The sequence below is a fragment of the Scyliorhinus canicula genome, chromosome 19, assembly GCF_902713615.1.
Source record: "Scyliorhinus canicula chromosome 19, sScyCan1.1, whole genome shotgun sequence".
Taxonomy (NCBI): domain Eukaryota; kingdom Metazoa; phylum Chordata; class Chondrichthyes; order Carcharhiniformes; family Scyliorhinidae; genus Scyliorhinus; species Scyliorhinus canicula.
Window position 1 is genome coordinate 38,611,875 of NC_052164.1, and position 17,649 is coordinate 38,629,523.

Consider the following 17,649-nt stretch of genomic DNA (forward strand, 5'->3'; position numbering starts at 1 on the left):
GCAGATGACACTAAGATGAGTGGTAAAGCAAAAAGTACAGAGGATACTGGAAGTCTTCAGAGGGATTTGGATAGGTTAAGTGAATGGGCTAGGGTCTGGCAGATGGAATACAATGTTGACAAATGTGAGGTTATCCATTTTGGTAGGAATAACAGCAAACGGGATTATTATTTAAACGATAAAATATTAAAGCATGCCGCTGTGCAGAGAGACCTGGGTGTGCTACTGAAAGAGTCACAGAAAGTTGGTTTACAGGTGCAACAGGTGATTAAGAAGGCAAATGGAATTTTGTCCTTCATTGCTAGAGGGATGGAGTTTAAGACTAGGGAGGTTATGTTGCAATTGTATAAGGTGTTAGTGAGGCAACACCTGGAGTATTGTGTTCAGTTTTGGTCTCCTTACTTGAGAAAGGACGTACTGGCACTGGAGGGTATGCAGAGGAGATTCACTAGGTTAATCCCAGAGCTGAAGGGATTGGATTATGAGGAGAGGTTGAGTAGACTGGGACTGTACTCGTTGGAATTTAGAAGAATGAGGGGGGATCTTATAGAAACATTTAAAATTATGAAGGGAATAGATAGGATAGATGCGGGCAGGTTGTTTCCACTGGCGGTTGACCGCAGAACTAGGGGACATCGCCTCAAAATAAGGGGAAGTAGATTTAGGACTGAGTTTAGGAGGAACTTCTTCACCCAAAGTGTTGTGAATCTATGGAATTCCTTGCCCAGTGAAGCAGTTGAGGCTCCTTCATTAAATGTTTTTAAGGTAAAGATAGATAGTTTTTTGAAGAATAAAGGGATTAAGGGTTATGGTGTTCGGGCCGGAAAGTGGAGCTGAGTCCACAAAAGATCAGTCATGATCTCATTGAATGGTTGAGCAGGCTCGAGGGGCCAGATGGCCTACTCCTGCTCCTAGTTCTTATGTTCTTATGTTCCTATTACACTGACAACTTCTCTCTTTTCTCTAAACAGAGCAAGACCGGTCATAACAGCAGAAGCTGATGTCATACTTACACCTGACACACTGAATCCAAATCAAACAACATGTAGATCGCCACAGATTCTTGACCTGGTGACATGGTAAAACATTTCCAGTAAATTTGCATGTGATAAATGTCAGCGGAAATACATTGATCCCATCAGCACAGCAGATGGTAGACAGAGACAGTTCCTGAAAGGGTAGCATAACATTGCTGGACTTTGTAGGAATGATGACAAAGGACTACGTACAACGTAAATGGTCAGCAGATCTTACACGCTTGGCCGGTAGTCACACTGATGGGAACTCCCGTACTACCGACAGGGGCAGCACGGTAGCATTGTGGATAGCACAATCGCTTCACAGCTCCAGGGTCCCAGGTTCGATTCCGGCTTGGGTCACTGTCTGTGCGGAGTCTGCACCTCCTCCCCGTGTGTGCGTGGGTTTCCTCCGGGTGCTCCGGTTTCCTCCCACAGTCCAAAAGATGTGCAGGTTAGGTGGATTGGCCGTGATAAATTCCCCTTAGTGTCCAAAATTGCCCTTAGTGTTGGGTGGGGTTGCTGGGTTATGGGGATAGGGTGGAGGTGTTAACCTTGGGTAGGGTGCTCTTTCCGGGAGCCAGTGCAGACTCGATGGGCCGAATGGCCTCCTTCTGCACTGTAAATTCTATGTAAATTCTATGACACATCATTTCCTGTGCACAGGTCACAGTAATATACATTTGACTTTCTACATCTTCCCCGTTGTAGTTGGGACAATCCATACTCGCAAAGAACAATGTTGAATGTAGTAACTGAACATTGAATATTTAAGATATGGAGATGCCGGCGTTGGACTGGGGTGAGCACAGTAAGAAGTCTTACAACACCAGGTTAAAGTCCAACAGGTTTGTTTCAAATACGTGCTTTCGGAGCACTGCTCCTTCCTCAGGTGAAATATTCTTATTGAATATTTAAATTGCACGAACTTGGACCACAGAACCTGGTGCAAAGACCATGGGGACACCTTCTCTACTCTTTTAAAAAGAACGGCAGATATATACACCTAGGTCAGTACAGAGTCCTTGTGCTTAAGGTTTGCTCTGCTCCGCTGTCCCGAGCGTGTAATTACACCAGTTGGCTGTGCTTGGGAAGCGCCCAGGTTAATGTCCACGTGGTGGATGATGGCAGCAGGCATGCCTGGGGTCTGCAAACTGGCTTCAGGGTTTGCTGCATTGGTACCAGGTGGGGGCTCCATTTCCACCGGTGCAGGGGACACTGATTGTAGACTCGGTCTGTCAGCCTCAGCAGCAGTTGACCATGCTGGTTCTTTTTTTTAAAATAATTTTTATTGGAATTTTTTACAGAAAATATAAAAATATAACAAGTATAGCAACAAGCAGTAATATGCAACAAACAGTAATATGCAACTAACAGCCCCATAACACCCACAAATCCCCCCATACCGTAACATCACATGTATCACACTCCCCCCACCCCCCCCACCCCCCCAACAAGAGAACTTAACCATAAATTAAATTAAATAAATCAAATTTAAATAAAATAAGCAAACATAATCAACGTCCCCCACCCCCCCGGGTTGCTGCTGCTACTGTCCCAGTACCCTATCGTTGAGCCAGAAAGTCGAGGAAAGGTTGCCACCGTTTAAAGAACCCTTGCACCGATCCTCTCAGGGCGAATTTAACCTTCTCAAGCTTAACGAAGCCCGCCATGTCATTGATCCAGGTCTCCACGCTTGGGGGCCTCGCGTCCTTCCATTGTAGCAAAATCCTTCACCGGGCTACTAGGGACGCAAAGGCCAGCACACCGGCCTCTTTCGCCTCCTGCACTCCTGGCTCTACCCCAACCCCAAAGATCGCGAGTCCCCATCCTGGCTTGACCCTGGATCCCACCACCCTTGACACCGTCCTCGCCACCCCCTTCCAGAACTCCTCCAATGCCGGGCATGCCCAGAACATATGGGCATGGTTCGCTGGACTCCCCGAGCACCTGACACACCTATCTTCACCCCCAAAGAACCTACTCATCCTCGTCCCAGTCATGTGGGCCCTATGCAGCACCTTGAATTGGATGAGGCTAAGCCGCGCACACGAGGAGGAAGAATTTACCCTCTCCAGGACATCAGCCCATGTCCCGTCTTCGATCTGTACCCCCAGTTCCCCCTCCCACTTCGTTTTCAGCTCCTCTACTGACGCCTCTTCCACCTCCTGCATAAGCTTGTAGATATCGGATATCTTCCCCTCCCCGACCCAGACCCCCGAAAGCACCCTGTCACTCACCCCCCTCGCGGGGAGCGCAGGGAATCCCTCCACCTGCCGTCTAGCAAATGCCTTTACCTGCAGATATCAAAACATGTTTCCCGGCGGGAGCCCAAATTTCTCCTCCAACTCCCCCAGGCTCGCAAACCTTCCGTCGATAAACAGGTCCTTCAGCTGTCTAATGCCCGCTCTATACCATCCCTGAAATCCCCCATCCATGTTCCCCGGGACGAACCTATGGTTGCCCCTTAACAGAGCCTCCATCGAGCCCCCCACTTCTCCCCTATGTCGCCTCCACTGCCCCCAAATCTTGAGGGTAGCTGCCACCACCGGACTCGTGGTATACCTCGTGGGAGGGAGCGGCCACGGCGCCGTTACCAGGGCCCCCAGGCTTGTATTCCCACAGGACGCTCTCTCCATCCGTTTCCATGCTGCCCCCTCCCCCTCCATCACCCACTTACGCACCATCGACACGTTGGCCGCCCAGTAGTACCCCGAGAGGTTGGGCAATGCCAGCCCCCCCCCATCTCTACTCCGCTCCAAGAAGACCCTCTTCACCCTCGGGGTGCCATGCGCCCAAACAAATCCCATGATGCTGCTGGTCACCCTTTTAAAAAAGGCCCTAGGGATAAAGATGGGCAAGCACTGGAAGAGGAACAAGAACCTCGGGAGAAACGTCATTTTAACGGATTGCACTCTGCCTGCCAGCGATAGCGGCACCATGTCCCACCTTTTAAATTCCTCCTCCATCTGTTCCACTAGTCTGGTGAAGTTAAGCTTATGAAGAGCCCCCCAACTCCTGGCCACCTGCACCCCCAGGTACCTGAAACTCTTCACTGCCCTCCTGAAGGGGAGCCTCCCAATTCCCTCCTCCTGATCTCCCGGGTGCACTACAAATACCTCGCTCTTTCCTAAGTTCAGTTTATAGCCCGAGAAGCCCCCAAATTCCGCTAACAGCTCCATCACCCCCGGTATTCCCCCCTCTGGGTCCGCCACATATAACAGCAGGTCGTCCGCATACAGCGATACCCGGTGCTCCTCCCCACCCCGCACCAGACCCCTCCACCTCCCTGACTACCTCAACGCCATGGCCAGCGGTTCAATCGCCAGTGCAAAGAGCAGGGGGGGCAGGGGGGACAGGGGACACCCCTGCCTGGTCCCACGGTAGAGCCTAAAGTACTCCGATCTCCTTCCATTTGTGACTACACTCGCCATCGGCGCCGCGTAAAGCAGCCTCACTCATTTGATGAATCCCTCCCCAAATCCGAACCGCTCCAACACCTCCCACAGGTACCCCCACTCAACTCTATCAAACGCTTTCTCTGCGTCCAGCGCCACCACTATCTCCGCCTCCCCCTCCACTGCCGGCATCATGATAACATTGAGCAGTCTCCGCACATTCGTGTTGAGCTGCCGCCCCTTGACAAATCCTGTCTGATCTTCATGAATTACCTCTGGCACACAATCCTCTATCCTGGTAGCCAGGATCTTCGCCAGCAACTTAGCGTCTACGTTAAGGAGCGAGATAGGCCTATATGATCCGCACTGCAAGGGGTCCTTATCCCATTTTAGGATCAAGAGATCAGTGCCCGCGACATCGTCGGGGGCAAAGCCCCCCCCCTCCCACGCCTCATTGAAAGTTCGCACCAGCAGGGGACCCACCAGGTCCGCATATTTTTTGTAAAATTCTGCCGGGAACCCGTCCGGCCCCGGGGCCTTACCTGACTGCATTTGCCCGATCCCCCTGACTAGCTCCTCCAACTCTATCGGCGCCCCCAGCCCCTCTACCAGCCTCTCTTGAACCCTTGGGAAACATAGCCTGTTCATGAAGCTCTCCGTCCCCTCTCTCCCCCTCGGAGGTTCCGACCGGTACAATCCCTCGTAAAAGTCCCTAAAGACCCCGTTTACTTCTGTCCCCTTCTGCACTACATTTCCACCCCCATCCTTCACTCCCCCAATTTCCCTAGCCGCATCTCGCCTACGGAGCTGATGCGCCAACATCCTGCTCGCCTTCTCTCCATACTCATATACCGCGCCCTGCGCCCTCCTCCACTGTGTCTCCGCCTTTCTGGTGGTCAACAAGTCAAAATTGGCCTGCAACCTGCGCCGTTCTCCCAGCAACCCTTCCTCCGGTGCCTCCGCATATCTCCTGTCCACCTCCAGAAGCTCTCCCACCAGTCTCTCTCTCTCCTTCCTCTCCCTCCTTTCCCTGTGGGCCCGGATGGAGATCAGCTCCCCCCGGATCACTGCTTTCAGAGCCTCCCAGACCATCCCCACCTGGACCTCCCCCGTATCATTGGTATCCAAATACCCCTCAATGCTTCTCCGAACCCTCTTACACACCTCCTCCTCCGCCAGCAGCCCCACATCCAGGCACCAGAGCGGGCGCTGGTCCCGTGCCTCCCCCATCTCCAGATCAACCCAGTGCGGGGCATGGTCCGAAATCGCTATGGCCAAATACTCGGCATCCTGCACCCTCGGGATCAATCCCCTGCTCAGGACAAAAAAGTCTATCCGGGAATAAACCCTATGGACGTGAGAGAAAAAGGAATACTCCAGCGCTCTCGGTCTCCCAAACCTCCAGGGATCCACCCCTCCCATCTGGTCCATGTATCCCCTCAGCACGTTAGCCGCCGCAGGTCTCCTACCCGTCCTTGAACTGGACCGGTCCAGTGTGGGATCCAGCACTGTGTTAAAATCTCCCCCCATGATCAGGCCCCCTGCCTCCAGGTCCGGGATGCGGCCCAACAATCGCCTCATGAAGCCAGCATCATCCCAATTGGGGGCATATACGTTCACCAGCACCACCTTCTCTCCCTGCAGCCTACCCCTCACCATGATATATCTGCCCTCCTTGTCCGACACCACCTCAGCCGCCTCAAACGCCACCCTCTTCCCCACTAGAATCGCCACCCCCCGGTTCTTCGCGTCCAATCCTGAGTGATAAACCTGCCCCACCCACCCCTTCCTCAGACGGACCTGGTCCGCCACCTTCAGGTGGGTCTCCTGGAGCATAGCCACGTCCGCCTTCAACCCCCTTAGATGGGAGAACACCCTGGTTCTCTTAACCGGCCCGTTCAGCCCCCTCACGTTCCAGGTAATCAGCCGGATCAGAGGGCAACCCGCCCCCCTCCCCCGCCGACTAGCCATAGCTTGGCAGATGTTCGCCCCAGGCCAGCACACCCCGCTCGACCCGTTCGACCATGCTGGTTCGAGTACCGTGACAGATGATGCCGGTTCCTGACACCACCTGATGCAACCACATAACCGGTTGGGGGGCATGGTTGTGGACCACTGCCAATTTGTCATCGCCTTGTGTGGTTTGCATTCAGTCTGCCTGGCCCAGCTCCAGAGCACAGTGTCTGCGGGCATTACGGTCAGAGTGTCTTTTCTTCCATTTTCGCCATTTCATGAGGGTTTTCCTCATGTTCATTTCCCACCTTGGGTTGCAACAGGGCCTTGACGATAGAGATCATGATTCTGGTGCGTCTGGAGAGCATTCCCTCTGCTGATGAGGGCAGATCCTCTCTAGGCAGATTACACGGACTAGGTGGTGCAGCGTAGAAGTCGGAGTTTTTCGAGGAGATGCTTTGTGAAACGTACTGCCTGCTCCACCAAATCATTCAATTGTGGGTACAGGGGGCTGATTGTAATATGTTCAAAGTCCCATGTGTGTGCAACGTTCTTGGCGCTCCCTGGAGACAAACTGCCGAGCGTTGTTCATCACTATCCTATGTGGAATGTCATGTGCAGCAAAGTGTCTTTTCAGCTTTCCAATTGCTGTGCTGCGCTTCATGTCGGACACGACCCCGAGAATGAATCAAAAAGGACCAGATGTATCCCATTCTACTCAATGGTATTTGCCACAGTGAGTGACCATGGAAGGTCTGGCACCTCATGGAGGTGCAGTAGTTCTTTGCTTTGATGAGGTTTGAGTGTGTTGTGTGGTGCACATCTGGACACTTCCCTCTCTATGCCACCGTACATTGAGGCCCAGCGCATGGTTTCCTTTGCCCTACCATTTTCTCCTTCCACTCCCGCAGAGAGCTGGGGATAATAAACCTCTGGCCAAGCAGCATCAGTCCATCTTGCACAGTTAACTACTCTTTCATTGTGTAAAAAGTACAGGGCTCATGGAGATGTTTTGACGTCACGGCCATCCTTTCACCATGATGTCATGGAGCTGCCTGTACGTGTGATCGATTCCTAGTGCAGTTCTGAGTTCCTCAATTCTGCAGGAGGACAGCACTTGACTTGTCATAATATCAATGTTCTCCTCACGATCTGCGTGCTCAGTGGTGGGTAAGTAAGCCCTAGAGGGGGCATTGACAAGGTGCAGCTCCTCACTGCGCTTGTCGATCACACTAAGGTTGTAGCAGTGGAGCTTGAGCAGCATGCGCTGCAGGTGTGGTGACAGAATTCAGAAAATATTTTATTGAAGCATTTGGAATTCAATTTTCACAGGTTAACACATGAACATTTCTTAAAGAACCGCATGGCCAGCACACACAAACACCTAAAAAACAAAAAACAGTAAACAATGTCCCCTACTAACCTATCCCCTAATTACCCGTATACTAAGTTCCCTGTCCTTATCTAACATTGCCATGCCTCCTGTTTTCCTTCCCCCCCCCCCCCCCCCCCCTTCTTTACTGCTGACTGTTTCATGAAGAATTTGATGACCGGTTGCCATTTCCGGGCGAATCCCTGAATTGATCCCCTCAAGGCGAATTTGATTTTTTTCCAGACTGAGAAACCCTGCCATATCTCTGACCCACACACCTGCCTTTCGGGGCTCCGAGTCCCTCCATCCCAGCAAAGTCCGTCTCCGAGCCACCAGGGTGGAGAAGGCCAGGACATCGGCCTCCCTCTCCCCCACCTCCCCTGCCCCCCCCCCCCCCCCCCCCCCCCCCCAGCTCTTCCGATACCCCAAATGTTGCCAGTTCTGGACTCGGAGTTACCCTTCCTTCCTGGACCTCTGACATAACGTCAGCAAATCCCTGCCAGAATCCCCTCAAAATCAGACATGCCCAAAACATGTGTACATGGTTCGCCAAGCTACCCCCACACCGCCCACATCTGTCCTCAACCTCCTCAAAGAACCTGCTCATCCGGGTTACTGTCATGTGGGCCCTGTGGGCCACTTTGAACTGGATCAAGCTAAGCTTGGCACACGACGAGGATGAGTTGACGCTCTTCAAGGCTTTTTCCCACTGTTTGATCTCCAGCTCTCCTCCCAGCTCCTCTTCCCACTTCCGCTTCACCTCCCTGATCGCGGCCCCCCCCTACTCCATCAACTCCTTGAATATGTCCGAAATCCTCCCCTCTCCAACCCCATTTTTTACATCACCTTATCCTGTAGTCCCATCAGGGGGAGGCGAGGAAAGCTTGGAACCTGCCTTCGTACAAAGTCCCGCACCTGAAGGTACCGAAACCCGTTCCCACGCGGCAGCTCGAACTCCCCCTCTAATGCCTCCAATGTTGGAAAGCTCTCATGGATGAATAGGTCCCCAAATCTCTCAATCCCTGCCCACTGCCATCTCTTAAAGCCCCCATCCAGCCCTCCCCCCCAGGGCAAACAGGTGGTTGTCACAGATCAGTGACCACACTGACCCCCCCTCCAGTCCCACGTGCTGCCTCCATTCCCCCCCACACTCTTAGAGCTGCCACCACCACAGGGCTTGTAGAGTACCGAGCCAGCAAGAACGGCAGAGGCGTGTTAGTAAAGCCTCCAAACTCATACCCTTGCAGGATGACGCTTCCACTCGCTCCCAAACCGACCCCACCCCCACTACCTACTTCCTGACCATCGATATGTTGGCCGCCCAGTAATAGTTAATAAAGCTCGGGAGGGTCAAGCCCCACTCTCCGTGACCCCGTTCCAGGAGTGCCTTCTTTACTCTCGGAGTTTTACCCGCCCACACAAAACCCGATATCGCCGTGTTTATTTCCCTGAAAAAAACCTTTGAGGCAAAAATCGGGAGACATTGAAAAAAGAGCAGTCTCAGAAGAACCGTCATCTTCACCATCTGAACCGTCCCTGCCAGCGTCAGCGGGAGCATGTCCCATCTGCAGAAGTCCCTTTTCATTTGATCGCCCGCTTTGCCCAGGTTTAACTTGTGAAGCTGTCCCCAGTCCTTAGCCACTTGAATCCCCAGATATCTAAAACTCCTCTCAACCACTTTAAAAGGTAACTTCTTCAGTCTCCTGTCCTGCCCCCGTGCATGGGTCACGAACATCTCGCTCTTTCCCATATTTAACTTGCAGCCTGAAAATCGCCCAAATTCACCTAGCACCTCCATGATTTCGGCCATCCCCCCCACCGGGTCTGTGACATAGAGCAGCAAATCATCCACATAGAGAGAGACCCTGTGCTCCACTTACCCCCTCACTATCCCCCGCCAGGCATTCGATGAACTAAGGGCCATCGCTAAGGGCTCTATGGCCTGGGCAAACAGTAATGGGGAGAGCGGAGCATCCCTGCCTTGTCTCCCTATAGAGACTGAAGTATTCTGACCGGACTCGGTTGGTTCTTACATTTGCTACCGGCGCTTTATATAACAGCGGACCCCGGAGCGGCTTTTTAATGATGGTGATGAGCGGCTAGTGATCAGTGTCACCATTGGCAGGGTGGCCATTGATGAATCATAGAATTTGTGGCATGCGAAGGTAAGGGCAAAAATTTCCTTCTCGATCAGGGCTTAACGAGTTCCCATGTCAGTGAGAGTGCTTGATGCAAAAGCCACAGGGCTGCCGTTCTGGATGCACATTGCTCCGAATCCAAAGTCTATGCTGAGTGACATCTGCTGCTAAGAGTACAGGTGCTCGGACATCAGAGTATTGTAGCATCGGAGGTGTTGACAGCAGATCCTGGAGTTTGTTGAATGCAGCATTGGGGTGCTCCTTGCAATGATATACATGAGCAATTCTGTATGTTCACATGTCAGACATCCAACCAGCAGGTGGCAGTAAAGATATATCAGGTGACCTTGCAGCCTCAGGTGGGGGGTCTGGATGAGAATTTGTTGTGGATTTGTATTAGCTCTCATGTTATAATTATCAACAGTTCAAGGTTTAGTAGTATTAGAATTGCTTTCCTTCCCACGTTATTGTAAATTTAATAAATCTTAACTAGTCATGAACTAGACATTCTCTGGCGCATTCGAAGATTCTTCATCCAGCGGGATTTGCCAAAATCCACACTTTGAATCCAGTATACTGAAAACCTGAGCATTCGAAATGTCAGCCAGGACCTGTTCAACACTCTTCCTAGGATGATGGGGTCTCAGAAATGCTTTAGTCAGGTGAACTGGGTTGATGCAGATCCTGACAGTGCCATCTTTCTTTACCGCAGCTACCATCAAAGAAGCCCACACTTGGCTATGGGGACCATGACACCCAGTTTTGTCATTCTATCCAGTTTGTTGACTATCTTCTGTTTCATGGCAAGAGATACTCTTCTTTGAGCACAGACAGTGGATGTTATTTGAGCTATCCAGTCACATGTGATATAGGACGGGCAGCTTCCCAATAATATCACCGTCAAACAAGTCTTTGTATTCTAGTATCTCTGGGGCTTGATGCTGTAGGATGTGTACGTTCAAACCAAGGTTGATGAGCCCCAGTGCAATGTTGTCCTGGAGACCCAGCAGCGGTTTGACGTCCTTGTTGACTACGTGGAACTGGAACCGGCCCTGCGTGCTGCTCAGGGCGACAATGCTTTCCGTGCATATAGTTTGTCCACCATATGAAACAGGATTTACTTTGTTGATGGAATCTACTCCAGCAATGGGCTTGATTTCCCACACAAGCAGCCTCGACAATACTTTGACTTTTACCTCAGTGTTGATTTTGACTTTAAATTTGGCGTTGCTGTGAGTAATGTTTAACGTTGTGAATATTTCAACACTTCGGCAGTCGGATATTTTAAGGGGTTCAATGAACTGGTTATTTTGATTCACCTCCAGTTCATTCACTTGGTTCATGCTCCGAGCCTCAGAGGGGTAGCCGGCTGCATCGTGTCTTGTGGCAGTGGGAAGTTGCTGTGACTTTGACCTAGAGTACTTGGCAAAGTGATTTCATTTGCCACAGATGTTGCAATGCTTATTAAATGCGAAGCATGTGCTCCTTTTTTCCGGGTACTGGCCGTTGCACTTCCTGCAGGATGTGTTCTGCACCAAGAAAACTTCTGTTTCTCTCCTTAATTCCTTGGCAATCTTCTCAGACTGCTAAGTTAGCATGCAGATACTAATGGCTGGATTCAAACGTGACCTTTTGTTCTGTGTATTCCACCATACGGTTTCTTATGAGTTCGTGAGTGTACCGAACATGCAATTTTTGCCAGAATTGTCAATGTTAAGCTATATGACTGAACCAGTTCATTGAGTTTCTGGATAGTGGTGTTAAAACATGTCTGTCCATGATGATATTTTTTACAGGCGCACATATCTGTTCAAATTATTTTCATAGTGCCTCAGGATCCGCTTGGTCTTCCTCCCCTTGGAAGATGAAGGATTCAGATTTTCCGACCATCTCCAGGCCCGCCACGCGTGTACGCGTGTACTTTCTTTGATTTATCTGAGAGACAGGCATGGCAGTATACATGTTATTCGTTTTCAAACTTTTTCCAATTGTCGGCGATGATCTCACCGAAGATGAGCGGGTCGATGCGGCAAACACCTTGTGCCATCTCGGCCAACGCCTGACACCATGTGAAGTTGCTGGGTTGTGTAGGAATGATGACAGAGGACGACAACCTAAATGGTTTACTATAAGATCTTCAGCAGCTCTTACACACTTTGCCTGTAGTCACACTGGGTGAGAAATCCCACACTACCGGCACGTCACTTTCTGTGTACCGATCATGGTAACATACACATGAATACACATTCTACAGGAAGCTCGATAAAAAACGTAGTGGGAGGGGATTCAGAGGAGAAAATGGATCATGGACTGGATGCGTGTGAGAGCAGCCCAGAACAGGCAGACCTGGAAATGATAATAATCTTTATTAGTGTCACAAGTAGGCTTACATTAACACTGCAATGAAGTTACTGTGTGATGGAACCAGCAATTCAGTGAACACGTGTAGTTGGATCTGAACAGAGGCTTTAATACACTTACAATAGAGCCAGCCTATTCGTCGTTGAACTTCAGGTGAAATGGCAGGCTGGCTCTAAGGCATTGATCTTTATACATCGGTCCCAGGGGGAGGAGTCCTGGGCGGAGCCAAGGGAGGAGCCCAGTACAAACTCTCGCGTACTCCCAGAGCGACTCCCCCTGGTGGTCGGATAGTGCAACTGCACTTACAATGGGTAGATAACAAACATATATACATGGAGTGATATTGGCCACAATATATAGTGTGAATCACATTCACCACACTGTGAAAATTTCCTAGTTGCCACACCCCGGCGCCTGTTCGGGTCCACAGAGGGAGAATTCAGAATGTCCAATTCACCCAACAAGCACTTCTCTCGGGACTTGTGGGAAGAAACCGGATAACCCAGGGGAAACCCAGGTAGTCACGGGGAGAAAGTGGAGATCCAGAGAGGTCAGCCTTCTGGGAAGAAGAAGACACCAAAAAAGAAATGAAAATGACGGAGCGCAAATCCAGGATAATCATAAATATAATTTTAAAGATTTTGAGTGCCTATGATGCTGAATTCTCTACCACAGGGCTGTTGTTGCATGAGGGTAAGTTAATTATTTTTAAAATTGCTTGATAGGGAGGAAAGTGAGGGTGTATGTGGAGTGAGAAGGAGAATGGGATTAGAGAGCAGTGACTTGGGGAGGACGGAATAGGTGAACAGTCCTTTACTTGGAAAGATGAATGATTTAAAGGCAGGAAATACTAGATAATGTATTTAAAACATCTCTGTTTAAGAAGATTGACGTGTGACTTGGGTTTAACATATTTTATGTTGTCTTTTAGTTTCGAAGTGCAGGTCTGCGTAAAAATGAAAGGATATGGTATTGGGCAGCAATTTGGTGAGCAGACATTGAAAGAGTTTGATTCAACTATTATCTTCCCACATTTCTTTTCCACTCTTTCCATCTTGCCGGTTTCCCCCTTCCTCTTTTCTCCTCGTCAGTCTGTTTTATTTGCTGATACCACCCTGGGCAGGGACAAGGGCAGTTTGCATGGCTTCAGTTAATGCGTTCTACTGTAAACGATATCCGGCACTTCCCGCTCTCCTTTCACGGGTTTGGTGTTGGGAGCTGAAAATCTCACCAGCGGCCCAAATTGCGTTTCGCCCAACAATGGTGAGCGGCAACTGTATGGTGATTAATTCCATTGTATGTTGCTATTCTGTTTACCCATGGCCATCAATTTTAACATATACTTCGATAATAATGTGTAGAAGTAGTTCCAGTGTGCATGATGAGTTGGTTAGTTATTGGATGGCATGGAATACAAGGGTGCCTGTGGGGGGTGGGGGGGCACCCTATTACAGAGGTCCCTGAGGGGGGGGCATTGGGAGGGGTCTGCTAGAGGGGGCAGGCAGCACATCGGATAGGCTGAGGTTGTCTCTATCAGTGTGGCACTGGCGTGGTGGACCTCACGGTGAGCCATGGGGTTGCCCATCAGGTTCATGATTGCTGAGACTACAAGTGATCCGCGCCCACGTGATTCCCGGCCACAGCGACTGGAGAATCGCGGGAGGCTGGAGCATAGGGCACCGGGCTCACTAAATAGATACAAATGGGTCAATTAGATCCCCCCTGCTGGCGTGCATCGTGGACCTCGTTCATGCCATCAGCGGGCGTTTGGAGCATTGTGTTCAGATCAGCGCCTGACACCGATCCCGATTTTCATCCAATTCTCCGTCCCATCGGGGAGCGCATTCCGGGCTTCCCAGGATAGAGAACCCCGCCTATTTGCCCACACAATATATATTGGGCGGGTCCGTCCGTCCCATCACTCCCAGATTTCTGGTTCAGTACACCATCGGGATGCTCCATTTCGCCGGCTGGTCAATGGGGTTTCCCATTGTGGGGCAGCCCCACACCGTCGGGAAACCCCTGGGCTGCTGGGAGAAATCAGCCCACTATGTTCATTCTATCAATGGGTGGCTATTAACTGTTTATAATCTCTTGTGTTTCAAGCACTGAATGCTCAAGTTGAGTTGGATAAAAACAAACAGCAGACCCAGAGACGAACCCTCTTTCTACATTCGCATCAATCCCAGGAAAATTTTCAGCTTCTCCCAATGGGAAACAAGGAGACTACTTGCCGTAATTTCACCGCCTACCTCAGGGTATCTGACTGCGCTTCATTTTTTGCTCGTCAATTTTTATGAACTCGCGACGGTTAAAAGAGGTCAGCTTTGGACAATAGAGTGTCTTTTGCAATATTGATCCAGTTTCAACAGAGGGCAATCCCAAACCAAGAGCAGCAAGAAACAGATGCAGAATCACCCCCACTCTCTTTCAACTGCAACGACATTCATTATCCCCCAACCTTTGGAAAATGTCTGTATGGAGTTCGCAATGTTCTCCCCCTGTCTGCATGGGTTTCCTCCGGGTGCTCCCCTTTCTTCCCATAATTCAAAGATGTGCAGCTTAGGTGGATTGGCCATGCTAAATTGCCCCTTAATGTCCAAGGATGTGCAGGTTTGGTGGGGTCATGAGGATGGGGTGGGGAAGCAAGCCTGGGCATCATGCACTTTCAGAGGATCCCAATGGGCCGAATGGCTCTTTAATAAAGGCGAGGGGAGTCAGACGAGTAAACAAAAGAAGACGTTTAATTATAAGAATAACCATTTACAAGGGCCCGGTTAAACCTCACTAGGTCCTCTCTCTGTGTCGGTCGGTTCCTCTGTGGCTGATCTTTTGTACACCATGTTTATCTGCCCCGCTTTACCTGCAAAAACAGTGAATTAAACAGTATCTTACATCAGGGAATTGGATATCTACTTGAAAAGGTGAGATTTTCTGGGCTATGGGGAAAAGCAGGAGAGTGTGACCTATTCCAAAGAGCCAGCACAGATATGATCGGACCAAAAATCTCCTTATGTGCTATGCATTTGTATGATTATAGTTAAGTTTAGAAATCAGTTTGCTGATTTTTTTCTTATAAAATTTGCAAAATTGTGGTATCTCACAACTTTTCTTTTTAAAACTGTCTTTTAAGAGAGCAGGCATCAAAATCAAATGGGTCAAGATATACTGAACACAGTCGTCACATAATTATATTAGGGCTGCAGAACCACAAAGTATCTGCGGGTGGAGCTGCTGAGAGCAGTGGTTTAACCTGGACAAACAGCGCCACTAACAGGAAGTTAGTGGCAGCACAAGCTAAAGTTATTTTGTTTCCCTCCACAAATCCCAATGAATGTGTCATCTTAAATTCGTCCCCTTCCTTCCACCCAAACACAAACACAAAGGAACTTTGCAGATTTGGAGATCAGTTCTACGTCACAGGAATCCGATGTGTAACGTAGGGTTGCCAGCCCTACGGCATTGTGCGAAAGCCTCCAAAAATTAGAGGTCAGTCTTCGGGACTGTTACGAGCAACCCAGGAGATACAACGGAGAATATCCGTCTTTGAACACTTCTCTTTGTTAGTTGTGAAACATCTTGGAGCTGGTTGTTCAAGTAGGCGAGGGAGTTGGAGTTCATGCAACATATGGATTAGAGACAGAAGCAGGACATTCAGCCTGCCACACCACTCGATAACATTATGGCTGATCTGATTCATTCTGACCTCCTGATAACCTTTGACTCCCTTGTTAGTCAGGAATCAATCTACCTCAGACTTAAAAACATTAAATGGCCCTGCCTCCACTGCTCTCTGGAGAAGAGAGTTCCAAAGGCCTCTGAGGGAGAAAAAAATATCTTCTCATCTCTGTCTTAAATGGGAGACCCCTTATTTTTAAATTGTGTCCCTTGGTCCCGGTCTCTCCTGCAAGGGGAAATCATTCTTTCAGCATCCACGCTGTTAAGTCCCCTTGGGGGCTCATAGGTTTCAAAGCTCATGTGGGTGAAACCTCCAGGAAGACGTCTTAACAAAAGTCGGCAATCTGAATGTATTCATGCTAAAGCCTGCTATGCTGCCCCCAGATCCCCAAAATATTGAGAGTTACCATCTCCTGGACCACATGGAATTGTTGGTAATCTGCAGTACACTGGGGTATGGGGGATGGGAGGGGGAGGTGTAGAGATGGAGGGGATCAGTCTGTACTCTCGATCCTTAACACCGCAAATTCAACTTCCCCTCATTGTTTTTCACAGCATGAAAAAGAGTTTAAAGACAAGCTGAGTCCAATTGTTGTGACTCTGAACTGCAGTATATCTGAGGAGCAGAGGCTGAGTTCTGGCAGCCTGACGCCAGTGTTGAGTCCTCACAGTCAAGTCAAGGTGACAAAGCAGGTAAAGTGGTCATTGCGGAGCTCACTGAAGGAATAAATTTGACCTCTCGGAGGAAACCTAAAAACAATGCGCCGTGTGACTCAATGTGTAAGTGCGCTGCTCAGTAAGTAACCCAGGTCAGGAATATCCAGGTTTCTTTCCCCACCCACCACAACACCACCCCCTCCACCTCCTGCCCCACTTTAGGATGTCCAGATGCCCCAGTTTTGCCAGAACAGTCCCAGGTTTACATTACACCGCTTCAACGTCGGGACCACAATTAATCAGATGCCCCATGTTTTCCACTTTTCCCGTTTTTGAACAACACTAAAACTCTGCCGGTGGGAACGTGGCAATGAGAAACTGTTGATGCAACCGGAATGTAAATCAGGAAGATACGGCAGGACTGGGGGCGGACGCCCTGGGGTCAGACCACTACCTCCCCTACACCAGCAGGATTGCCCTCCGGGAGCTCTTGCGAGATCTGTACAGTCCGGTCTCCTGACATGGTGTGGACCGCGTCTCTCAGCAACCATGGGCTGGCTGCCAGTGGGGGATATGCAGCAGATGGTGCAACTCCAGATAGAAATGCTCAATGAGGAGGACACAGAGCAGCTCAGTACCACATTGGAGTGGGTCGCAATCACACAGGGTGCGATTCTCCAAAAGGGAAACAGGCCGCTTGGCCCATCCGGGTCGGAGAATCGTGTGTCACCGTGAAAAACGGCGGCCCGCGATTCTCCGAGCGGCGTGTCGCAGAACGCGACACGCCATTTTGGGGGGAGTGGGAGAATCGCGGGGGGTGCCAGAGCGGCCCTCCCGCGATTCTCCCACCCGGCATGGGAGCGGAGAATCGCGCCCATTGTATGTTTTCAAGACGCAGTTCGATATAGCACTTGTGGTGAAGGGGATCCAAGGGCATGTGAGGGGAGGCAGGATTCGCCTAATGAGTCAGATGATAAGTCATGATCATAATGAATGGTGGAGCAGGCTCCAAGGGCCGAATAGCTTCCTCATGCTGCTATTTTCTATGTTTCTATGTAACCATGGGCGGGAGTTTC

The 17,649-nt window shown here is 50.2% G+C and overlaps 1 protein-coding gene across 1 annotated transcript in view; it reads left to right on the forward strand.

Annotated features, from left to right (window-relative positions):
* The window catches only part of LOC119954309 (integrin alpha-8-like), a 194,029-nt gene that overhangs the window by 109,819 nt on the left and 66,561 nt on the right, over positions 1 to 17,649 (forward strand). Inside the window, exons 15-18 of the mRNA XM_038779427.1 lie at positions 972 to 1,079; positions 13,170 to 13,225; positions 14,345 to 14,496; positions 16,472 to 16,609. Of these exons, the coding sequence (XP_038635355.1) occupies positions 972 to 1,079; positions 13,170 to 13,225; positions 14,345 to 14,496; positions 16,472 to 16,609 (454 nt within the window). The remainder of the gene's footprint in view (positions 1 to 971; positions 1,080 to 13,169; positions 13,226 to 14,344; positions 14,497 to 16,471; positions 16,610 to 17,649) is intronic.